This window comes from Periplaneta americana, chromosome 7, assembly GCF_040183065.1.
Source record: "Periplaneta americana isolate PAMFEO1 chromosome 7, P.americana_PAMFEO1_priV1, whole genome shotgun sequence".
Classification (NCBI taxonomy): domain Eukaryota; kingdom Metazoa; phylum Arthropoda; class Insecta; order Blattodea; family Blattidae; genus Periplaneta; species Periplaneta americana.
Window position 1 is genome coordinate 149,716,814 of NC_091123.1, and position 27,576 is coordinate 149,744,389.

The 27,576-nt window shown below is 34.9% G+C and overlaps 1 protein-coding gene across 1 annotated transcript in view; it reads left to right on the forward strand.

Moving 5' to 3' along the window:
• The window catches only part of LOC138702799 (uncharacterized), a 60,657-nt gene that overhangs the window by 11,419 nt on the left and 21,662 nt on the right, over positions 1 to 27,576 (forward strand). Inside the window, exons 4-7 of the mRNA XM_069830096.1 lie at positions 588 to 821; positions 5,309 to 5,447; positions 14,173 to 14,223; positions 18,272 to 18,355. Of these exons, the coding sequence (XP_069686197.1) occupies positions 588 to 821; positions 5,309 to 5,447; positions 14,173 to 14,223; positions 18,272 to 18,355 (508 nt within the window). The remainder of the gene's footprint in view (positions 1 to 587; positions 822 to 5,308; positions 5,448 to 14,172; positions 14,224 to 18,271; positions 18,356 to 27,576) is intronic.

Genomic DNA, 27,576 nt, shown 5'->3' on the forward strand with positions numbered 1-27,576 from the left:
GCAATCGAAAAGTATTGGGAATAAATTTGAATAAGGAACAAAAAAAAGTTTCCTTCCCATGCAGGATTCGGACCACGAAAGTCTTAGTTACCAGTCTATCGTGCTCTGGAATGAACAAGGCTCTGAAATCAGCTACAAGAGTCGGTCTGGTTCTTTTTTGCCACTACTGTACTTCTATTTAGTATCAACTGTAATTTATTCCATTCTTACATTTCTTTACACACCAGATTTCATATTAGGCCTATGCATTACATTTATTTCCTTTGTTATTACCGGTGTCCATTTGTTCATCTATACATTACTGTAATAAAGTTTCCAATGAATTGTACCTATATTAAGAAAATGCATTTTTTAAATTACACATAGTAAATTTCCTTCAATTGCTACCCCGTTTGTGTACTCAGAAAATGTCGGTATTCTTCCTAGCCTGCGAAACATCAGGGGCAACCGGTTGAAGTCGAACATTCGGTCGGATGCTCGGTCTTGACGGATGTTCTCTGACCTGTCGAATGAAAACCGGTTGTAAGCCCTATTCTGCAACTCTCTCAAGCGAATACTTTCTGAATGTGGCGTTACGGTTGTTGCAGGCCTGCAGGGAGCAAGACAACGAGCTGATGAAGCCTCTGGTGGACGTGATCCACAACCTGACGGAGCCCCAGCGAACTTGCACGATGAACGCCGAAGACTTCCTGAGGATCTTCTACGTGCGGGCCACTACCACGGATTACTTCTCGTACTTCGGCTCGCTCACCACGCCGCCTTATAGCGAAGTCGTCACCTGGATCGTATACCCCAAGGTCGTCCCCATCGCCCACTGCCAGGTGTGCTACTGCACCCATCACCATCATCGTATTCACACCAACATATTCACTCTAATTTTCAGCATAATAGTCATCAGTAGGCTTCGAGACCCAATAGAGGTGTTCAGTGGGAAATCCGCATAACGACGAACTGAGTATAGTGGTAAAGCGTACAGTGGGTGGGGGGTACTGTAGAATGGATGCCAACAAATACGCAAAGAAAAACGCTCTGCATTTGAAGGTTCTGACGAATAATTTGGTTTTCATACAAACCTATTTTCAAACTGTGTCTGAAACTATTACACGGTTAGAAAAGTCAGAGCAAGAGATGCCGAAAACCCTCAAATTAATTGAGGAAATGACACACAGAATTAATGAGACACCAAGTACACAGGTTACTGAACGTGTAAAACAGAAGTGGAAATCAATTTTATGTAAAAATAACGGATATGGAACATTGTGTAATATAAACAGCAAATTAGTGGTCATAGAGTCACCCGAGAATAAAGGACTGTCTCTTAGAGACTGCAATGATGTTAGGTTTTTTCGTTTTGCTCCTGTCAAGTCATGCGGCGTAGAGCGCAGCTTTTCACAGTACAAACTGTGTTTGGCAGATAACCGAAAAAGATTTACGTTTGAGACACTGGAAATGTATGTTGTAGTACATTGCATTTCGGTACTGTAACTGCACTTCCTAAAGACGACCAATAGGGTAAATGAAGAAACTAAAATTGATACATGTTTATTTCCATCATTAACACTGTGTATAATAATCAGACATCGGATTCTAAGGCAAATGCCTATTTTGTTTCTTTAGGAGAAAAGTAAAAATAATTATTAATATTTGTGTTTCATGGAAATTGAAAGGTATTCAAAGAGTTCCATAGTACCCTAAAATGCCCTAAAACGGTTATTAGAGCCTAATTTGTTAATATTCGCCTAAAAATGCCTAACTCACTGTAAAGTTTCGCATTTTACTCTTACTTTTTATAATTTATACATGCATTCACTGCGAAATTTAAGGCATTTAAAAAGTGGAAAGTTTGCTTCACACCGGCCATGAAACCATAGATAAAGGAAACAAAATGTTTTGAATCTCACGACACTCGCAGTAGATTTCACCGAATTTAACATGTTTGGAGGCATAAATGTCGACAAAGAACCAACCTTAGTTTTGAAGCAGGCAACAATCACAACATGTGCTGCTACCGATTCAGAGATATACTATACTATAAAAATGACTGTTTTCGGTCTGAAACCGATTAGCTGTACTGCCCTTCAGAGTGTCATAAAATCACAATTTTTGGAGAAAGAGTGTTTTTGAAATATTTATGAAAAGTCATAAAACTGCGAATTAGTAGGGTAAACCGTTACAAAATATTTAAAAGAATGGCCCTCCTAGTGTTAACACTACCAGGAAATGCAACAATAAGTGGAACTTTGTATTTTTGTCCAATTGAATCTCAATAATAACGGTTCATTTTAATGCTCGTTAACAGTTGCTCTTTCCCTCACCTTATTTGTGTTGAGAAGTTTTGAGCGGTAGGACGTTTTCCTGTGAAGTTTAACGCGATAATGCCGAAAAATGTAAGTGCAAAATCTACATTGATCCGGCAATGGCTAACAGAATATTCAGAATTCACTTATGATGGAAAAATAATATTCTGCAAGATTTGTAGCAAACAGGTATGTAACAATAGTTGAAATATATCAATTCTATTAATTTTAATGAGTAGGCCTATAATATTTATACATTGACTGAGGTATAATTCTTTTTAAGACCACTACACTTTAACCTTTTAAATTCCGATAGTTAAAGTATTTGCAGGTCATTAAAATTTTGATTGTTCGAACCCACTAACTTTGTGATAGAAATACGGCAATACAACAATTAGGATTTTATTTTAATTCAGTTTACTTTACATTTTTAGATTTCGCAAGAAAAGAAGTGCCACCTAAAGCAGCATGTGCAAGGAGCGGCTCATAAGGCTAAAGCTCAGCAGAAAAATCAACTGCAACAAACTTTACTAACACAGCCTACTTCATCCAATCTCAGCAGCAATTTCTATGCTGATTTAACCAGAGCGTTTGTTGCTGCTAACATTCCCTGGAATGCAATTGAAAATCCGGTTTTAAGACAGTTTTTACAAAAATACTGCAAACAAAATATCCCATCTGAGTCGACCCTAAGAAAAAATTACTTAGACAGAATATACAATGGAACTTTAGCTTCCATTCGGGAGGATATAGGTGATTCTTACATATGGGTCTCTGTGGATGAAACCTCAGATCCTATGAATAGGTATATAGCAAATATGATAGTAGGAAAACTTAGTCCTGATGGACCTTCGATTCCACACCTCGTATGTGTTAAGGAACTTTCGAAAGTGAATAGCCAAGTCATTGCTTATTTTGTAAATAAAGGCCTACAGTCTTTATACTCAGGTCATATAGACGATTCTAAAGTTCTGTTGTTTTGTACTGATGCTGCCTCATACATGGTTGCTGCAGCTCCACTTCTTAAAACATTTTATCCTAACCTCACGCATGTAACCTGTCTAGCACATGGCCTTCACAGGGTTTCTGAAACAATCCGGAATGAATTTCCTCTTGTCAATTCGTTTATTTCTAACACAAAAAAATGTTTTTGTAAAGCCCCATCCAGGATTTCAATATTCAGAGAGAACTTTCCAGATATCCCACCCCCACCTCAGCCGGTTGTTACACGATGGGGAACCTGGATTCAGTCAGTGGTGTATTATTCTAAGTATTTTAAAGAAGTGGTCACAGTTATTGATAAATTACCTGAAACTGATAGTGCAGCGTGTGTGAAAGCAGTGAAAGATTGTCTGAATGACTCACGAGTGAAAAACGATATTGCCTACATAACATCAAACTTTTCTTTCATACCTGCAAGCATTGAACAATTAGAACGTGAAAAACAATCTCTTTGTAGCCAAATAGCAATAGTAAAGGAAGCTCAAGTGAACATACATTCTGCTTTGGGCGAAACTGGGAAAAAAGTTAAAAATAAGTGGGACAACGTATTAGATAAGAATGTAGGATTTTCATTGTTGGAAAAAGTATCAAGAGTGATATCGGGGGAAAGTGTAAATGTTCCAGTAAGTATTGATGTTTCTATTGTACCTAATTTAAAATTTGCGCCTCTCACATCAGTTTCGGTTGAAAGAAGTTTTTCTGCTTTCAAAATGATTCTCAGTGACAAAAGGCAAAGGTTAACTGTGGAGAATTTAGAAAAAATTCTGGTGGTGTACTGTGCAGATAATTATAATAAAGTCTGAGCAAGGAACTGAATTTCAATAACTTAAAATGAGTAATCTTGATATCAATAATCATTATTTCATTAGTTTCAATATATTAAATTTGTGCAGCTCTGTTTATAAATATAATATAGTATTCTTTTTTAATGTTTAAACATACTTTTTTGTGCGTATTTTAGTGTATAACTAAAAATTTCAGTGAAAGAAATAAGTATGATACCTTGATGTGCCTAAAATGCCTATTTTCATTAAAATAGAGCCTAATTTTACAAATTTTGAGCTTATTTTAGGCGCCTAAAACTGCAATTTTTAATGCCTAAAAATCCGATGTCTAATAATAATAATTAAACACACGTGCTTATAAAAGACAGAGAATAAATGTTTTTCTCTTGACATTGTCATTGTGTAATGTATATTTACTTTCAGAATGTACATAGGTGTGTTTCCCTATACTACCGTACTCTACTCTAAATAGCAACGTTGTTACCTCAACACATCTCTACCTTTCACTACCTGCAGCGAGTCAACAACCTATAGCACATGCACAGTAAACTTATTGTATCGGGTCCAAAGTCTCGAAGCCTAGTCATCAATAGAGTATGGATTTTTTGGTCGTTAAAATGTAATTTTAGTTGCCTAAAATATGCTTAAAAGTGTAGGAAATATCTCTAAAGAAATGAAAATAGGCTCTAACAAAAAATAATGTTTTCTTTAAAAACATGTTCCAAATCATCACTTCTAGAATTTAATAATTTTAAATGTTTATACACCGTTACCACCACTACTACTAAAAGTACAAGAACAACAAATATCTAACTAAGTTAGTTATACATAAACTAAACAATTAAATGTGAAAAATAAGTTTTAGGTATAAATTCAGTACACAAACAAGTCAAATATAATCAATTTTTACCTAGCTTTGTCCGTCAATGTCCATAATAAGATATTGAGATACAATTTTCATGAAACCGCAGCCTACATTTTTAGCGCGAAAATTAAAAAATGATAACATTAATAAAAATTCGACTATTTTCAATAGCGCATCGCCTTAATGTGGTTTCCATCAGAGCAAACTTGAATAAGACAAAGGAGGAGAGAAATCACAAAGCGACAAAGCTGTGTAAATATTTGCTTTCACCGGCTGTTATGGAGATCGCTTCCAATCCACAGATCACACACACTCTAAGAAGGAGTAGCCTATAAGACATTTTTATGTTGCTGTTGCAGGTGGAGGCATTCCGTGGATTGAAATGTGCTAACGGAGCGTACAACAAGAATAACTGTAGAAAACTTCAGCCCCTGAACGGAAGAACCGTGTACTTCTGCAGCGACCATTCTGAAGACGTGTGCGGAGAAGACCACGACTGATATGCACATCAAACGGTGCAGCTTGAGACAAGAGCTTCATGTTCACTACGATGTGACATAAGGAAGCGACTGGAAGTAATAATGATTTGAATTTTAAAACGTAATGTAGGTAAATATTCAAATGGAGAAGGTGTGCAAAAATGTGGAAGAAATCTATTAGAATTGGGAATCTATCAGACTTTTAATTCAAGCAGTATATTCATTTGTAAAATTTTGAGTGTGGTCTTGGAGATACGTAGAATAAAATTATATATAAAAAATAAAGAAATTATTATTTTACGTATTTCTTCACTAGGCTAGATATACAGGGTTAGTTAAAAGTCCCGCACCCCTAAATATCTTTTGAAGATGTGGTTCAGTGACATGAAACTTGGTGTAATTATGAGGATACCCATATCTAAGAACTCAACAATGGTATTACCGAGTTTTTTATACTTCCGATTTAACTGGAGGTAACGCCAACTCTCTTATTTTAAATGGAACACCCAATATATATTTTTTTATTTTTGAATAATGCTCATTAAGTGCTTTTCAAAAAGTACCTACACTTGATACTTTTGTACAAATTCAGTATTGCTAAATCTAGAAAACAGAAAAGTGTATTGAATATTAAAATAATGAAATACTCCTTCCTTAACAAAAATAAAACAAAGCTAGCTCACCTTCTAAATTCTGTGTTCAAACTGGTAGCCCTCAGTTGCTTTACAATGTGCCAGTCGATCATTGAAACCATTTAAGCAATGATTTAACCAGGTTTTAGGAATATCTTGCACCACTTCCATTATTCGATGCTCCAGATACAGAATGTTCGTGAGCATTTAGACCAGGTTTTTCCACAACGATGGATTGGTAGGAGAGGTCACATAGTGTGTCCAGCTAGATCCCCAGATTTGTCGCCTTTGGACTCCTTTTTGTGGACCAGGAGATAATTTTATATATATGTCTAATAAATTAGTAAGTTGTACTTGTCTCTAACCCACCCAACAACAGAAACAGACTTATCTGTGCATTTCGAACTGGCGGAAAATTTAAATTATGTTTTACTGTATTTAACGATGCTCACAACTGCCGAGGTTATATCAGCGTCGCCGGTGTGTCGGAATTTTGTCCTGCAGGAGTTCATGTACATGCCAGTAAATCTACTGACATGAGCCTGTCGCATTTAAACACACTTAAATGCCATCGACCTGGAACGGGATCGAACCCACAACCTCGAGCATAGAATATCAGCGCTATACTGACTACGCTACCAGACCGACTCGAACTGGGGGATCAAGGTCATGTACAAACGTACAAAAATACAAACCACGCACGAGTCACTGAACTGAAAACTATGAACTGAAGCACTGGTAATTTCGGCTGTCCGAGCTGAATTAAAAAAAATTGAGAGAATGGTCCAGGATCGGAGTAAGAACGCATGGCAAATGCAGTTCATTGTTTGATCTTGAGTCGCCAGTTCGAAATGCACAGATAATAGTGTCTGAATGGTACACGGCATATTGCTTGTTAAGGGGTTAGGTACAGCTTACAGGAGTAAAATGTTTGGAAATAGTCAACATTTTTTTTTTACTCCATTACTGTATCTTGTACCACAATGAAAATTGGTATGTGTAAAATACTGTCCTTCTGCTATATGGAAAAATATTTTTACGATAATTTTTTTTTTTTTTTTTTCAAAATTCATAATGGTGGTAGTTCATTGTGCAGTGATGAAGCGTTTCCCTAACAACTCATAAACTTGTAAACTTTTTCATGTTCTCTCTCTTTCATTTTATTGCTGAAACTCATATTTACAATATCATGCTCTTTCAACTACATTCCTTAATAAATAATATATATATTTTTTTTATTTTGTGTTAGAAGAAAGTACTGATATTTGACCATTTTTAAATTAATTTATTTTTTATCACACAATTTATTAAAGCTAGAGAAGTGATCTTGCATCGTATTGTATATATGACATGCATAAATACACACAAAGAATTTAATCACAGAATGTTAGATAGTTTTTGAGTTATGAGGGAAACGCTTCATCACTGCACAGTGAACTGAATTTTGAAAAAAAAAAATATATATATATATATATATATATATATATATATATACTTCTTTCTTAATCGTAAAAATGTTTTTTTCATATAGCAGAAGGACAGTGTTTCACACATACTAATTTTCATTATTGTACAATATACAGTAATGGAGGAAAAAATGTCAAATAGCCCCTATTTTTTTTTAATTTTAGTGCTGTAAGCTGTAAACCCCTTAAGAAATTGTGACAAAATCAATAGAAATATCATTTATTTTTATTTGACATTTATCGATCAGTATTCGATTATAAAAAAACATACAACAACGCCCGTCACTATATGGAGTACAGCTATATTCTGTTAAATTTATAGATCACAACAATGTACACGTAACGCTACTCCCTCACGAATACAAAAGTGCTTTTCAACTAACAAATATTGGCGTTGGCGAATATCCTCCCATTACACACAATACTGATCAATAAATAACACGGACGAATATTTCCGATTTTCCATTGAACTAATCGATATCCTATTGTTGAGAACATTTCTGTAATAGAACACCCACTGCGCATGAACAAGAATTAAATTATGGGAGCACTAATAGCTGTCAATTTCCTGTTGCTGAATGTAAAAACACTTCATTTGGAAAAAAGAACGAACAGCGTTTCCTGGATACTGACATTAACAACGCCCAGCCTATTGGACGCGACGTCCGAGAACGTGAAAATGCTCTCACGGTTCAGGGACTTGCTGCAAACTTTGTCATTATGACGGGATTTGAATCGAATAAACTGTATGTGATGAATCGTAGTGAACAGTGGTGTAAAGAAACATCAACTGTATAAGGAGCTCAGCAATAAAACAACGACATGACACTATAATAATTAAAAATTAACTAATTTTAGTAACTTATGTTATACTGGGTGTTCATTTCAAAGTGTGTCATGACGTCACTGTTGTTGGGTCAGCGATTTGAAGCGAGTTTCAGCTTATATGTCAGAGAAGTTGCCTATTATTCAAGGCGTTCTTCAATCTGAACTTGAGAACGTGTACGGTATAACTTGAACGTCGTAGCAACAGATGGCGGTCTGTACGGTCTGTGTGCTACCATAAACTCTTTCGAACTGTGTTTTTCGCCGGCAAGTCGTACGCAGGGTATTTGTTATCATCGGTTGCGTACGGTAACATTCCACAACACAAATCAAATGCTCCGTTTCCATGTTGACCGTCGAAGTTAGTGTCAACAAATACGTAAGTAATTGTCTTAACCCTCTCCCCATATCCCGACAGTACGTATTTCCAAACAGTTCACATTCCTGCCACTACCGGCGTTACCGTATGTATCGGCACGTACTCTTCAGAATGAACGCCGTACTTGCTAGCCAACTTCTCTGCCTCTTAGGTTATACACCTGAGCTGCGGAAGTGTAGGAAGATTGAATTCTCTAGGCTCATCGGCTAGCCACATGACGGCATACAGCGAGCCATGACACACTTTGAACTGAACACCCAGTAGAATGCATATAGTTATGTGGCATGCGTCTTTGTCAGTTGGTTCCGTTCTAAAAAAGGTGTGGTCGAGATTATCAGTGGAAGCAACAGTGACTACGCCGAGAAGGATCCTTAAAAAAAGGGGGAATGTGCACATTGTTTTTAAATTTTAGTTCTGCACTCATTTCATTTAATGTTCTGCCCAAGGGCAGGTTTTTCACTGCAAACCTAGCTTTCTCCAATCTTTCCTTTTTTCTGCTTCCCTCTTTGTTTTCTCATATGATACATATAAAGGGTGATTCACGAGGATTTACCGTCACTTACGGAGCTTATTTCCGAAGATAATATTCTGAGCAAAAAATGTCATATAAACATTTGTCCTAATCACAAAATTTTCATAGTTACATTAAGTTCAGTTAAGAGTAATAACAAATTAATAACGCATAAGCAAAAACAGTCAAAATTACGAAACATTATCAGAAATGGCCATTCATTCATTCATTTACTTATTTACTTATTTATTTACTTACTTATTTACTACTTATTTACTTATTTATCTACCATTTATTTACTTATTTATTTACTATTTGTTTATTTATTTATTTACAACTTATTTACTTATTTATTTACTTATTACTTATTAACTTCTTTCATTACTTAGTTATTTACTTACTTATTTAGTACTTATTTACTTATTTATTTAGTACTTATTTACTACTTATTTACTTATTTATTTACTCATTCTTTTACTACTTATTTACTTAATTATTTACTACTTATTTACTTAATTATTTACTACTTATTTATTTGGTACTTATTTACTTATTTATTTGCTACTTACTTATTTATTACTTATTTACTTATTTATTTCCTACTTACTTATTTACTACTTATTTACTTATTTATTTGCTACTTACTTATTTACTTATTTATTTGGTACTTACTTATTTACTACTTATTTACTTATTTATTTGCTACTTACTTATTTATTTGGTACTTACTTATTTACTACTTATTTATTTGGTACTTACTTATTTACTACTTATTTACTTATTTATTTGCTACTTACTTATTTATTTGGTACTTATTTACTACGTATTTATTTGGTATTTACTTATTTACTACTTATTTACTTATTTATTTGCTACTTACTTATTTACTACTTATTCACTTATTTATTTGCTACTTATTTACTTATTTATTTCCTACTTACTTATTTACTACTTATTTATTTACTTCTTAGTTATTTATTTACTACTTAGTTACTTAATCATTTACTACTTATTTACTGACTTATTTACTATTTATTTAATTATTTATTTGTGTATTTATTTATTTTTAATTTGGAACGTTTAACTGGGCATAAATTCGGGAAACATGTGGCCATAATTTTAGTAATCCTCTATGCACAACTTGTTCCTTAGCGGTAGCGTGCCAATGCAACCCGCAACACATCATTATTGTAAAAATAAATTAAGTTTGATCATCATCGTATTTTACATTCAAGATATTACTAGTGACCTGAACGCGAATGCTATTTCCTCGCACTGGTTATATTACTCATTAAAAGTCCAAGTAAGATGTAGGTTATGTTATGATTATGCTAAGTTGGTTCTCATCAAGCGGTGGTCTACGACTATTTGAATTAATCACACAACAAACATCACTTAAACAGTGCACGCAATTAAACGAATCTCCTCCCCGCTTTTAATCAGGGTATCATAATTATGCTTATGCTCGACCATGCCGAAATGTAGTAATTACACACCTGGAAGCAGTCCTTTAATGCATGTCATTAAAGTACACCTACTCATTAAAGTACAGGTGTTCAGCCAATGACAACTCAGCTTACAGGTGTTCAGCCAATGACAAGTCAGCTTTGTACCGTTATAAAACCGCAAGTATCGATTATTCTCGGATATGCAATCGAAAGAGAATTAGCGAAAAGTCACGGAGGCTGGAAATCCAATACTGTCGCAGAAGGTTATGTTCTATTACTATAATAATTAGCGTTAATTGTAAATAATATTAAAATAAATTCAATTTGTCATCTCGTTTTTCAATGTCGAATTCAATAATCAAGGTTATACCAAGTTTAACGGGATTACATCAAGGTCAATGACATTATTGTTCCTCGGAAAAAAATCAATACTTTCGCGTCTGCGCACATCTCACAATTCACGACCTAGAACATGGTCACTTCCGATCTTGTCAGATACAAATAAAATGTATACATCTGAATAATTTCAAGTTAGAAATATGGTCGAGCATAAAAAGTCGTATGAAACTCGCCTATAATGGTAATTGAGAAGCTCGTATGAAAATTATGAAACTCGCTTGCGCTCGTTTCATAAACATCTATACTCGCTTCTTAATTACTATCATTATAGGCTCGTTGCATAATGTACTATTTATAAACAAGGCAGCTCTGTCTGTAAAACAACAAATAAAGAACGGCACGATATTAAATCCGGGCACTAATAATAAAGGTAACACATTATCGACTGTTCAAATTCCAAAAAATGCATACGAGCTATAACATGAAATTAGTAATCTTTATGAAGATTAATTTTTGGTCCTACAGAATATATCTGTTACGATAACAATGGTTATTAGGGGAGAAAAATTCGCTCCGGCGCCGGGGATTGAACTTCGGCGTAGTTCAGTGATTAGAGCACTCGGTACGTAGAACCAAGGATCCGGGTTCGATCCCCAGCGCCGGAGCGAATTTTTCTCCTCTAATAACCATTGTTACAATTAATAAGTTATAAAAATTAACCACAGATATTTTTAAATAAATAAATTAGACTGAAGATTTATCTTGTGTCAAATCGAAGAGAATTTTTTATTCTTTTATTCTTTATCAGGAAGATAATTGACATAACCAAAATTATTATGAGCATAATTTGATGATAATGCAGGATTATATCGCCTGTTCCGCAAGTTACTGGTACAGAAGATAAGAATTACAATATACCCGTACTAGTGGCTTGTGCAGCAAATGTTGCAAACTAAGTTCATTAGAAGTTCAAGTACATTTTTTTTTTTTTTTTTTTTTTTTTCAGATTTATTTTCAATGAAGAATACCAGATATTTTGAAAGTTATTTACTTCCATAACAATGAAACACACTCCCTCTGAATGGTGTTTTTTATGCCAAATACTTTTCCTTGAACCTATCCACTTTCAGTTCCTGAGTTTCAATGCGAAAACGCAAGTAAATGTCAGGACGATCAGTGTGTTTTTTCATGTGCGAGTAAAACAGTAGCTATTTCAGGTGATGGCGGATTGTAGGTGAGAGTTACGAAAATATCAGGTTTGCCATGCTTTCCAACATACTGTAGCATCTTGGTATAGCTGCTGCATGTTTCGTGAACTACCTTGAAACGAGAGGACAGAATCACTTTTTCCTGCTAAGAGATCTTGCTGAGGTGATTGGAAGATTACAAAATCTTGTAGACTTCTTAGTTTATCAGTAAGTAAGTAATATATTTTTGCCTTCCTTAGGAATTGTCATTTTGTGCTTCCTCAAGACAATATTGGTCTACCAAATATTGCTGGATTAATTTGTATAACTAATGAATGTATAGACCTATTAGCGTATGTGAATCAATGGCGTTTAATTGGCCATAAGCTCGTAATGAATTGTTAATAATAGAAGATCAGAGGCGTAAATTATTTATGTATTATCCCATATATTTTCAGCAGTATAAGTTGTTGTGAGGAATCTAATGCTGAGATTCGGAAAATGCTAAGATTATATCAGAATTGTAGGGCCATATTCATAGACATTCTTAGCGCGGGCTTCCGGTGGATGATCAGCGAACTGACGTTTTTCGTATTCATAAACCAGTGTTAGCGATATGATATGATATGAATCCCGTACAAGTAACCAGTCGATAGCCGGGGCTAGTTTAGCACGCTCATAGCGCGGGTTAGCGAAATGTCTATGAATAGCACCCGTAGAATCATATATTCGCCATAAATGTATTTATTTATTTTTATTGCTACTAAGTTTTAAATGAATACAAGTTAATAATACAATGAAAGATAAACTAGCCAACTCCTGAATGAGTAGGCTAAGACTCGTGCTCAGGAGGGGATTCCAATACAGACAAAAATAAAATTAAAATTGAGAGTGAATACAGATTAAATAGTGTTTAATATGTTTAAACCCAAACTATAAATCCAATACAATTTTTTTCATTTTTTATTCATTTAGAGAGGATTCGTGGTTGAAATATTATTGGAATAAAATTTGTTTAATAATCTGGGACCTTGACTCATGCTATGATAAAAAGCTGCATTGGTTTTACATTTTGGTTCAGACAAACGCAGAGAATTCATATTTTTAGTTCTATATTAATGTATATACCTTTCAAGTTATTAAAATTTATATGAAAATATTTTAATAAAATAAATAATACATTTGTTTAATGTTGAAAACTTTGAAATGTTTAAACAACAATTAAGTTGGGTAATCTTTCTGCTTTTTTAAACAAATTTTTATTACTTTTTTCTGTAGTAGAATTAACGGATAAAGGTTGGATTTATAAGTTCCACCCCAACCTATAATACCATACATAAATATAGATTGAAATGATGCTAAATAAATTACACGTAAACAGTTAATTGACAAAATATTTCTTAGAATAACAAAGTAACATAATGTTTTATGTAACTTATTACAAATATAATGAATATGATTATTCCATTTCAAATGATTATCAATAATTATAACTAAGTATTTGATTTCATTAACTTCAATAATAACTGAACAATTGCAATTTATATCGGAACAATCAGAATTTTGCAGTTTAATTTGTAGTACAGATGAAATTGGTTTATTACCTTTACTATTTAAAGAAAATGGGATAGCTATTGTTTTGTCTTTATTAATTACAAGTGAATTACAATAAAATTGTTCATCGTAAATCATTAGCAATTTCAGTGGTGATGTTACATATAAGTTGGTCATGGCTGCACCATGGTATTTAACGTTAAGAGATAGCCCGGCCACTGTTTTATATAAATGGAAAAAGGATTGGCCAACTTCTGTCCTTGACGTAGTCCCATGTGATTACATGAATGAGTGAACCGTCAGGAGGTGAGTATATGCAGCTAGCTGAACGGGTTAGGAATCTCAGTACATGTGAAGTCGATGACAAATGAAGACCCAGCCTTACAGTGTAGGCAGATATGATTTATCAAGAAGAAAAATGTTTGTTTTTCATTGAGTGTTCTTCAAACACAAGGTGAGAATGGACCAAATCCAATTTTTATTCACTAATTTTCTTTGTGAAGTGTTCACAGCTTAAATTTAAGTAAAAGTGCACTAAATAAGAATTGTGACAGCGGTTTTTAAATTTTTCGCATGATTTTGAATCTTACTGTGTTTAATTTCACTTCTAATCTTACAAAGTGTACACAGAAAATGTTGTGATGCATGAAAAGTAACCGATTTTGAAATTCTGACATTAACTTATTTTATGCAAATATATTGTCCAGACCATTGTACGAAATGAAAATATAAGAATTGGAGATTTATCCTTCGAAGAGGTGGAAAAATTCAAATATCATGGAGCAACAATAACAAATATAAATGACACTCGGGAGGAAATTAAACGCAGAATAAATATGGCAAATGCCTGTTATTATTCGGTTGAGACGGTATTATCATCTAGTCTACTGTCAAAAAATGTGAAAGTTAGAATTTATAAAACAGTTATATTACCGGTTGTTCTGTATGGTTGTAAAACTTGGACTCTCACTTTGAGAGAGGAACAGAGATTAAGGATGTTTGAGAATAAGGTTGTTAGGAAAATATTTGGGACTAAGAGGGATGAAGTTACAGGAGAATGGAGAAAGTTACACAACGCAGAGCTGCACGCATTGTATTCTTCACCTGACATAATTAGGAACATTAAATCCAGATTTTTGAGATGGGCAGTGCATGTAGCACGTATGGGTGAATCGAGAAATGCATACAGAGTGTTAGTTCGGAGGCCGGAGGAAAAAAAAGACCTTTGGGAGGCCGAGACATAGTTGGGAGGATAATATTAAAATGGATTAAATTGAAGATCAATTTAGTGAATACAAATATATTGATATAGGTGTACCGCAAGGAACAATTTTGGGACCTATTTTATTTCTAATATATGTTAAAAAATGTTATGTTTTATTTAACGACGCTCGCAACTGCAGAGGTTATATCAGCGTCGCCGGATGTGCCGGAATTTTGTCCCGCAGGAGTTCTTTTACATGCCAGTAAATCTACTGACATGAGCCTGTCGCATTTAAGCACACTTAAATACCATCGACCTGGCCCGGGATCGAACCCGCAACCTTGGGCATAGAAGGCCAGCGCTATACCAACTCGCCAACCAGGTCAATAATATATGTTAATGATCTGCTAAATATAAATTTAGAAAAATTTAATGGATCTATATACTCATATGCGGATGATACAGTAGTTATTTTCAGTGGTTTTTCTTGGCAAGAAGCATATAGAAATGCTAATATAGGTGCTAATATTGTTAAAAAATGGCTTAATTCCAACTTCCTTTCTTTAAATATATCTCAATCAACTTTAGTTCCTCTTTGGTTAACAGCTGCCAGTGTTCAAAATTTAAAATTTAGCGATGAATACAGACTAATAATACACAGTGAAAATTGTTTAGATCCCAAAAGATGTAAATGTCCACCACTGAAAGAAGCCACGTATGTCAAATATCTGGGTATCATTATTGATCAGAATTTAAAATGGCCTCATCACATTACTTATCTTTGTAAGAGGCTTCGTAAAACAATTTATAAATTCGTTAATCTTCGATGCTACTTACCCATTAGAGTTCTACGAAATGTTTATTTGGCCATTATTCAGTCTATCATTCAATATGGTATAATTGTTTGGGGTGGAAGTACAAAAATTAATTTTTGTCCGTTAAATTTACTACAAAAAGGAATAATTAAAATTTGTTTGAAGAAAGGTTTCGATTATCCAACTAAATTAATTTATTCTGAATTTAATGTATTTAATATTGAACAAATTTATAAGTATACGCTGTTAAAGTTTATCATAAAAATCGTAATAAGTTTGTATTACAGACACATAATTATGACACGAGACGAAATATTAATTTAACATTAGTAGAACCTAAATGTCTCACATCTGCTGGTCTAAAGCATAGCATTAATTTTGGCCCTCGGTTGTACATTGCTTTAACTAAATTAGGCCTACACCCAGAACTTCTAACATGTAACCCACTAACATATAACAAGAAAATTAGAAACGTGTTAAAATCTTGAATTTGATTAAATAAATTTATAGCCTATGTGTATAAATTAATCAGACTATATTATATTTGTATTCTATAATTTTGAAATATGTATATATATATATATATATATATATATATATATATATATATATATATATATATATAGTCCTACTTTTCACGTGCGATATTATTCTTCTCTAGTGTTAATATTATATTATATAGTTTCATTGCCGCTGTAATTTAAATTTTAGTTCCTATTTTATTTTACTTATTTATTTTTATTATTATTTTTTTATTTTCTATATTTCTCTTGTATTAAGCTTTATATTGTATTATATAATTTCTATAACTGTAATTTTAATTCTATTTCCTATTTTATTTTATATTCTCTTATAGGCCTATTAATATTATATCTGAACTGCGACCGAACACGAGCGCTGCTCATTCGGTCTCAAATTTTGTTAATACTACTATATCTCCTGTTTTATATTGCTTGTATTATTTTATTTCTATTTTTCTTGTTTGTTTGTAATTATATTCTTTATTCTGTATATTTAAATTTAAAAAATAATTTGAGGGAGGTGGGATGTGATGATAGAGACTGGATTAATCTTGCACAGGATAGGGACCGATGGCGGGCTTATGTTCTGGCTACAATGAACCTTCGGGTTCCTTAAAAGCCATTTGTAGGCAAGTAAGTATAATATGTCCGTCTGTGAGGAGAAATTTCTGCTAAATTGTTGCAAGCTAATAAATTTACTTCGGTGGTTTCTAATATTCATTATTTTAAGGATTTCGTCATCTGATAGCGTTGCTATTGTACACGTCATTATTTGTGCATGACTGCTAGATTTATGTATCTTCTCACCATTCGTGAGCTGCCACAAGGGACAAAGAGTACTTAACCATAGAAATTTTTACAAGTTCATGAAAAACCATTAATTTTGTTTTAATAATGGAATTCTTACAAGTACAGAGATGAAAATAATTTTTTTTTGAGATTAGTGGAAATATATTAATAATAATAATAATAATAATAATAATAATAATAATAATAATAATGATAATAATAATAATAATGATTTATTTAACTTGGTAGAGTTAAGGCCCTACGGCCTTCTCCAATACTCAACCAGGAGTAAAAACTGCGTTACAAAAACACTACAAATTTACAAAGTACACTACAATTTTACACACAAAACTGAATAAGATAATAATAATAAAATATAAACAACAAGTAAGAAGAAATCAGACATAATATATAACACAGAGAAAGAAAGATAGAAAAAAGCATAATAAAATGTGAACAGCAGGTCAAAAATAAATGAGGCATACAAAGTATAAAAAATAAGACAATTATTGATAATAATAATAGTAATAATAATAATAAATAATAATAATAAATAAGAATAGTAATAATAATAATGATAATAATAATAACAATAATAATAATAATAATAATAACAGGCCTAATAGTAATAATAATACTAATAGTAGTAATAAAATAGTGCAGTACAAAGCATACAATGAATACAATATTTTTAAGTACACACAGTAAGGAAAATTATGATTATATATAGCTCAACTTATCACATTATAGATATACCATTATCGGAAAATATAAAAGAAGTTAAATATCACTAGAACATAAAAAAAATGTGAATACGTGGAAACATGCAATGCAACACTCGTCATAATAGTAAGTTAGTTTGGCAACTCGTCATAAGATAATTTTCTAACTTGGATTTGAAAGATTTAAATGTTCGGCAGCCCTTAACTTCAGGCGGCAGAGAGTTCCAGTGGCGAGAGGTAGGAACAGTGAAAGATGAGGAATACAGAGATGATGTGTGAAGTGGAATTTCTAGCGTGTTATCGCGTTGTGATCGAGTATTAATATTATGATAGCGAGAGAGAGTATGAAAACGAGCGAATAAATAATAGGGGGATGAAGTGTGCATAATTCGATATACTTATTTTTAGAAAGGTAAGTGTTATTAAATGCTCTCTTTATTGTATGTTTCAGTATCCAATATGAAAAGCTTCATCCAAAGAGCGTTATTAACCTTTTTCATATTGGTGGCAATGGACCCGCAAGAAAACCGCTCAGGTAACTGATAATACCAGAATATTATTAACTTTTAAAGGATGGACTGATGGTTTCAGATTCTCACTAAAAATCTGTCTTTTTTTCGATGTCGCGTAGCTCCTACACGAGGCATCGGAGAACATGGGTTGCTTTACGAAAAATGATCCTCACTGCGAGATCTATCGATCCCCAGAGTTTGTTGCAGAGGTCCTAAATCACTCTGTATAATTTGATTTATAATATACAATTTAATTCAAAACATACTATGAAGAATAATGTAAGTAGTGTTTTAAAAATGTAGTTTGTAGCAGCCATTCAAGAAACAACTCACAGCATGCAATCACATGGTAGGTTCGTTTAAAAACAAGGCGAAATTGCGGAATAAAGAAACGTGCACATGTACTATCAATATCATCAGAATGATATGCCTAATATTACAGCTTAATAATTTAAAAAACTATAATTTTAACGTCCAATTTTCCCTAATCACGGCTTCGAACAACTGAAGTTATTTCATATAAAGTTTATTACATTCTTTATTACTTATTTAATCTTGTTACAAATAGAAATGCGCTCGCTTAATTAGCGGTTATACTCGTACTGTATGAGGTCGATATGGCATTAATAAGTTAGATAATGAAAGTTACTATGATGTATCAACTTTTATGAAAATATTGGGAAAAATCATAGCAGTATCAAAATATATACGAACTGCATTTTGGACTGCCATCTTTGGTGGTCTAATAGCCGTTGTATCTAGGATGGAAGGTTCAATCTCGGCAGAGGACGATGGATTTTTAAACGCGATAAAATAATTTACATGGATTCCTCCGGGAGGAAAGTAAAGCTGGAAGGCTTGTGTGGTTGATTTACGGTGTGTGAAAGAATCGTGTCCCTGACAGAGAACTGCAGGCAAAATTTTCAGATAGTGTCTCACTCGCGTCGAAATTTGGAGAAAGCACAATGGTTTCATACGAGTACCTATGGCTTAAACATACATACATACATAAATACATACATACATACATACATAGATAGTATTTAGTAGTATTTATTTATTTAACCTGGTAGAGATAAGGCCGTCAGGCCTTCTCTGCCCCTCTACCAGGAGATTCCAACTACAATATCAACAATAAAATTACAATTAGTATTAAATTTACATTTACAATTACAAATAATATTACAGTTAGTATTAAATTTACAATTACAATAAAATCAAAGTACGAAAAGATTACCTGAATAATTAAAACTAGATAATTTATCATAGAGAAACAAAGAATATTTTATATTTACTGAATTACAAAGTAAATCTAGAATAACAAAATTGTATAGTGATGAAATTACTGAATATTGAAATATTTTGTGATAGATTAAAGAAACTATTTACAAGTAATCAATTACTGACCAAGTGCCTAGTAAGTTTTCGTTTGAATTCAATTTTATTTCGACAGTCCCTGATGCTAGCAGGTAGCGAATTCCAGAGTCTTGGCAGGGCTATTGTGAAAGAAGATGAGTATGAGGAGGTGCGATGGGATGGTATTGTTAGTATTGTTTCATGACGAGAGCGTGTGTTCAGATTATGGTGGGAAGAAAGGTAAGTGAAGCGAGACGACAGGTACGAAGGAATAGAAGAGTTCAAGATTTCGAAGAGAAAGAGAAGTGAATGTAAATTTCTTTTCTTATCTAGTTTAAGCCAACCTATTGCTTCCAGGGATGGGGTAATATGATCATATTTACGAACATTGCTTACAAAACGTACACACAAATTATGAGCACGTTGAAGTTTCATTTTGTTGTCGCTGGAGAGGTCAGTCAGTAAAATGTCCGCATAGTCGAAATAGGGAAATGCAAGTGTCTGCACAAGGGACTTTTTTAAGCAAGAGGGGAGATGAACATTTATCCTTTTTAGCACATGGATAATAGAATATACTTTTCTGCAGGTTTCTGTGATTTGCATGTCCCAGTTGAGATTATTATCCATGTGAATGCCAAGATTTTTTACTGAAGAACTGAAAGGGATATGCACTGTACTTACTTTAACAGGGGAAATGTCGAGGTGTTTTACAGCGTCGGTTTGCCGTTTGTGTCCTAATATAATTGCTTGTGTCTTTCCAGGATTGATTTTAAGACGGAGTTTCTTTGTCCATGTCACAATCGAGTCAATGTCTTCGTTCAATTTATCTATAGCGTCATTTACTCGGTCTAAGCGGGAAGAGATGTAGCATTGAAGGTCGTCAGCATACAAGTGATAGTTACAATGCCTTACAAGAGATGTAATATCATTGACATATATTGTGAACAACAATGGTCCGAGTACCGACCCCTGTGGTATACCTGATGTTATGTCAAGCCAGGAGGATCTTCGATTCCCGGATACAACGCATTGTTGTCTTTCCCGTAAGTAGGATTCGAACCAACTCACAGCAGTCTCTGACAAATACATATTTCTCAATTTATGGGTGAGCAGGTCAAAATTTACAGAGTTGAAAGCTTTGCTAAGGTCAAGAAGTGTTAGTATTGTTACTTTATTAGAGTCGATTGCTTCACGAATGTCTTCGGTCACTTTAAGTAGAGCAGTGCTTGTGTTGTGTCCAGCTCTGAAACCTGACTGATACTCGTCGAATAGTTTGTGTTCGTTCATGTAGTTAGTAATTTGTCTGTGTACGATTCTTTCCAGTGCTTTTGAAATGGCTGGCAGGATACTGATTGGTCTATAGTCGTTCGGGTCGGTGGGAACTTTGACTTTTGGAAGAGGAAGAACGAAAGCTTGCTTCCATATTTTAGGGAAAGTTGAAGTGATTAAGGAACTATTGAATATATGTGCAATCGTAGGTATTACTATCTCTTGTATTTTCTGTATAAGTATTATGCTAATGTTGTCTGGCCCTTGGGCTTTTGTCTTGATGCGTCGGATGGCTTTCATTACGTCAATGGGAGTGACGTCGGTAAAATAGAATTTGTCTCGAGTTGGGGGAACTGAGTCAGGCAAAACTGTGTCTTGTTTCGTTGTGTCGTTCAAGCTCGGGTCCTTTACAAAGTGTTCGTTCAAGCGGTCAAGTGGGATGGGAATGTCTGCTTGTTCACTAGCCCTTCCAAGTCCAATAACCTTCAGATTTTTCCATAATTCGGAAGGGGTTGTGTTGGGTTCTATAAGTTTGTAGGAGTATTTCAGTTTAGCGTTTCTTATTAGTTGAGTCGTTCTATTTCTTAGGTGTTTATAGGAGTTAAAATATTCGTCGTTTTTGTTGCGGGTGTATTTTCTATAAGCTAAGTCGCGTTCGGACATCAGGCTACGTATTTCAGTCGTCATCCAAGGGGCTGGGTTTCTTCTGGTACGTTTGGTCTTTAATGGTGCGTGTTTGTCATAAAGTTGAAGTATTAACGTATTGAATAAGTCTACTTTCTCGCCTACAGTTCGTAATGTCCAGATCATGTGCCATGGAAGTTGTGCAGCGTCTTCTTTCAGTGCAATATCATCTATTCTTTTAATATCCCTGTAAGTAATTACTTTGGGAGCCGATTTAGGACACTGCAGATTAAATGATAGATAAATGATATCATGCCCTGATAGTCCTGGTGCAGGCAACTGTCCATGCGTCAGTATTTTGTCGGCATTGTTAGTAATTATCAAGTCCAGTAATGTGTCTGTACCTTCCGTATGATGTGTGGGAGCTAGGGGTAGAATTACCATATCAAGGCACTGAAAGAATGATTGAAGTCTTTTAGTGGTACTAGAATGTGAGTCAAGTAAGTTTGAATTGAAGTCACCCATGATTATAACGTTCTCATATTGCGGCGTTACGTTTAGTAAGGCGGTTTCGAAATCATCTACGTCATATATATGTGGGGGTTTATATACGACACACACTAGACATTTTGTGAATAAGGTGCAAATTTCAATGAACATGAACTCGGGTTTGGCAGAGTACTGGCTTGGAGAATTATGAATAATTTTAGGTCGCAAATCGGATCTAATATAACCAGCCACCCCTCCGCCTCTCTTGCCCTCTCTGTCATTACGGCAAAGCGTATAGCCAGGAAGGTTTACGAGAGTGGAAGGAAGATTAGGATGTAACCAAGATTCGGAGATAAGAATAACGTGAATGTCTAAAGGTGAGAAGATAGAAGAAAATTCGTCAAAATGACACAACAGACTTTGTGCATTCACGTGAACAACATTAAGTGACAAAGGAGAGAAAGAAAGCGCAGCCTTGAGTATGTCTGCGGTACAGGGCAGTGGGCAGGTAGGGTTGCTATTGTTCGTGTTAATAGAGGACACCGGGCTCTGTACACTGACCTGAGGGACTGTCGGGTGAACATGCTGCTTTTGGTTCTCAATGGTACCAACCTAAATGCAGTTGAAGTTTTTAAACTATTTCCTAGCAATAATAACTTAAAATTACAGTGCTAAATGCTAAAGAAATAAGAAGAAAAAAAGTTAATTATTAAATTAATAAAGTTTATATAGTAAAAGTTATAGTAAATAAGTTAATATAAGTATAACACTAGACTAAATCAATTAGAATAATACTAAATTAATTATAACACTAAATCAAAGGAAATACAGTAAATAAAATCAGAAATAATCTGTGAGTGCAGGCGAGTCGCATAACAGAACTAGTGAATGTCAGACGCACGAGAAATCTGCCTCTTGACCTCTCCAGTTTTGACAAAGATGTTGCCATCAATTGTCCAGACACTAGTGACGCCATATTTGTCAATACATTGTCTTAACAGTTTGTGCCTGGCTTGAGTCAAGTCTTCTCTAATCGTAATTGGTTTACCTTTAAGTTTCTTCTTGTTCAGGAAGACTTCCCTTCTTTTCCTGTAACTCACAAACTTAACGATCACCGGTCGTGGGCGTTCTCCTCTCCTCCCCACACGATGGCTCCTGTCGATGTCGTGCACCTCCAATTCCACACCGATTTGGGCTGCGACATCAACTGCTATCGCGTCAGTATCCTCACCTTCAGACTCTGGCACCCCGAAGATACGCAGACACTGACGGCGTTGATACTGCTCCAAGCAGTCGTGCTTTTCTTCTAACTTCGCTTCTAGAACAGAAATTTTCTCGTCCTTTTCTTTTAAGGCCGTTTCCAATTTCTCGATAAGAGCACTGTTTCTGTCGAGTGCGGCCTTTAACTCCGACACTATCGCGTCCCGCACCGAGTCCTTTATTAGGTTGGCAAGTTCACACAACATGGCGGGATCCCTCCACGCTTCCTGTACACTGCGCCTAACACCATCGTCAGCAGCTGGAACCTCTTGCTTTTGGTTTCTCCTTCCCATTTTCAGGCAAGCAGGAACTGAGTGCTAAATACACTGATTTGACACAAAACTAGCGTACACAACTTACAAACACCTCCGAAAAAGTAAGCGAACTCACGAGCCGATACAAGCGTCACACTCTACAATCCGCCATGACAGTCTATACATACATACATACATACATACATACATACATACATGCACAGTCCACACGGCTAGCGCATCTGGCCGCGAAACCAGGTGGCCCCAGTTCGATTCCCGGTCGGGACAAGTTACCTGGTTGAGGTTTTTTTCGGAGTTTTCCCTCAACCCAATATGAGCAAAAGCTGGATAACTTTCGGTACTGTACCCTGGACTCATTTCACCGGCATTATCACCTTCATCTCATTCAGATGCTAAATAATCTAAAATGTTGATAAAGCGTCGTAATATAACTTACTAAAATAAAAAAGTAAACATATACACATTCATACAGTCGGTCTCGGTAGTGTAGTCGGTATAGCGCTGGCTTTCTGTGCTCGAGGTTGCGAGGTCGATCCCGGCCCAGATCGATGTCATTTAAGTGTGCTTAAATGCGACAGACTCATGTCAGTACATTTATTGGCATGTAAAAGAACTCCTGCGGGACAAAATTCCGGCACACTGGCGACGCTGAGATAACCTCTGCAATTGCGAGCGTCGTTAAATAAACCATAATTTGAATTTTACATACATACATACGTACGTACGTACGTACGTACAGTCCATACATACATACTTGAGGAGTAACGGTCAGCGCGTCTGGCAGCGAAACCAGGTAGTCCGGGTTAGAATCCCGGTTGGGGCAAGTTACCTGCTTGGGGTTTCTTCCGGGGTTTTCCTTCAACCCAATACGAGAAAATGCTGGGTAACTTTCTGTGCTGGACCCCGGACTCATTTCACCGGCATTATTACCTTCATTTTATTCAGACGATAAATAACCTAGATGTTGATACAGCGTCGTAAAATAACCCAATAAAATAAATAAAAATACATACATACATACATACATACATACATACATACATACATACATACGTACGTACGTACATACATACATACATACATACATACATACATACATACATACATACATATATACATACAGCAAGTATAAGCCGTCATAGTCGTAATAAGTTTTAATATTAAAGCGCATTGAAAATTCAACTAAGTTTTACTCCTGAAAATCTGCAAATATCTGTTTTTTTTTTCAGAGCCATTCAAGAAGGTTCAAATAAGTAGCCAAGTTTTACAGTATACTGTACGTAATACTTAGACAACTATGTTCAGTCATTCAAGAAGTACTGAACGCTCTATATGAATTTTGTAACAAAATCAGAGGCATTGTAGACTGTGCAAGGTGTGATGTGACAGGTTTGAATGATTTACATTGTCTTTAATTATTGCATTTGTAAGAAGTGCAAAATGTTACATTCGAATCTAGTCGTAAGCCATAAACTCTTTCAAAATAAAAACGAAATAAAATTTAAAGTACATTTTGAAAACATAAAATACACTTAGAAATATCATACTTCAGCTTGATTCCACAAAATTAACGGTATTGCAGATCGCTGCCGCCTTCTTAAAAATAAATAGGCCCTATCATTTCGCCTGGAAATGAACCCGGTTCGTTGGTTGCGAGTCATCTAACCATTATACAATTTTAAATAAAAGATCACTCCAGCAATTACGGGAAGGCTTTACTCAGAATTAAAAGCACTCTTTTCGTGCTAACCCTAATGCAGCCGTGGCGAGAACGTGACTCGCGAGACATTGTGGCTCGCAGTGATAGCTGTGCATTTCGCTTGCTTCTAACCTCCGCCAACCCCCACCATCTCACTCACTGGAGTCAAACTCCGTTCCATTTGCATTTGTCTCTGACCTGCGAGTGGCATATGTCTCTCTCGAAACCTTGTACGAAAGTTCCAAGTAGGATGGGAGGACGCATTTTTTGCTGTCAATATGATGAGAATATTAAATGTATGATTTGTTCACAAGTATTACGAGGAAAACGGTTGTATAACATAAAACGGCATTATACTACATGTTACTGATGAAACATTAAAAGGTTAAGTGTTATTGTTGTTGTCATCATCATCATCATCATCATCATCAACAACAACATCTCTTTACGTCACCCTATTTCAGCAGATGTACGAATAATGAGGTTAGCTTTTCAATTTGAACTCACTGATTTACTATGTGATGTCAAATGAAAGCTAGATGTAAGGACTTGACAAATGTTGAACTTTCAATTCTTTGTCAAAAAATAAATATCCGAAGCTTCGTTCTTTCGCTTGCTCTGTTGAAGCCATGTTCGCTACAACTTACGTTTGTGAAAAATTATTTTCAACAATTAAAATAGTAAAAATCAAATTTAGATCACGACTGACAGACAAATACTTCGTGATCAACTACGACTGGCAGTAAGTGACAAAATTCCTGATTTTGAAACTTTGTCGCAGAGACATTCTGAAGACAGTTTATTTTAGGTTGTGATATTGTTCATTTATTGTTCATTTCTTTCTTCGTTACACGTACTAAACATTAGTTTGTAGCCTTGTACTGTATAAAATTATATTTAAGTGCTTGACGTAAGGAAAATGAAAATCCGTTAATAAGTCAGACAGTTGCTTCACTTCCCCTTCGGGTGTCCGCCTCCCTCCATAGGTGCTATGCACGTAGCAGGTTACACAGTGGCTCGGCACACGATTACATTTTCGCCACAGCTGCCCTAATGTGTTGGGTTGCTTCTGATTGTAAATTATCTTAAAAAACAGACGGAAAATTTCAAAACTGCGCGCATGCCGAAGTGGGGTAAGGTTGTTTGATTCAGAGTGGAAACGTTTCCTGCTGAACATCCTGCAGCTAGGAGGTAATGAACCGTAATTAAGCAGCATAATTACAAGAGTAACATAGCAATGTTCTTCATTTACGTTTTCAAGTTCACTAATTCTCTCGCTTCGAACCGCCCTGACGCTGAGCTTTACTCCCAATTGTTGCGTAACCTAGCAACGCGATACCTATAATCATGTTCTGAAATACGATAGGGTACACGTGACCACGACAGCCTTGCACTACATAGCGTACAATCATCTATATCGCATTTACTTTTTCATTTCCTATCAATTTATAGACTTACTTGTTTTGTACTTGCATTTTTTCATTTAGTAGATGATTATTTATTTATTTATTTATTTATTTATTTATTTATTTATTTACATATCCTGCTCTAATTTTCTAATATATTTACTTACTTAATAGCGGGTAACTTTTTGTTCACATAATTATTTCAATTATTTGTTATTAATGAACTTATTCGTTTATTCATTTAGTATGCTACATTTCATTTTATTTCCATGCTTACATAGGGGAGAGTCGGGTAGTATCGGACATCGGGTAATATCGGACAGTGAGTTTCTTTCATCTACCACACGATGATAGTACCTGATTGACATGGTTACGTTTCTGTGATGTCGCATAGAGAAACGTAACCGTGTCATTCAGGTACTACCATATGGTGGTAGATGAAATAAACGCACTGTCCGATACTACCCGACTCTCCCCTTATTTATTTTATACTCTTATTAGCCTATTTTCTTATTCATATACTTACTGATTTCGTCCGGTAAACTGGAGAATTTGCTATGGTAGTTTCGAACCATGCCGTTACAGTTACGACCAAATTTAACTACATGCACAATGTCGCCAACATAAGGACATGACGTTGGTCTGTGGCGTCGTTAAAAGGAAGAAATTTGCTTTTCTTTCTCTCTCTACCGCCTTCGTTCTGAACATTACTGAGAGATAGCGCCACTGTTAGCGATAACATGTATTTGCGTAAATATTGCGAGTAGATTACATCTAAGCTAGGAATAGTGCATATTTCTGTACAGATTACTGTGCACATTACTGTGGAATCCCAGTCACCAAGAGTGCGCTCCTTGTATAATGGC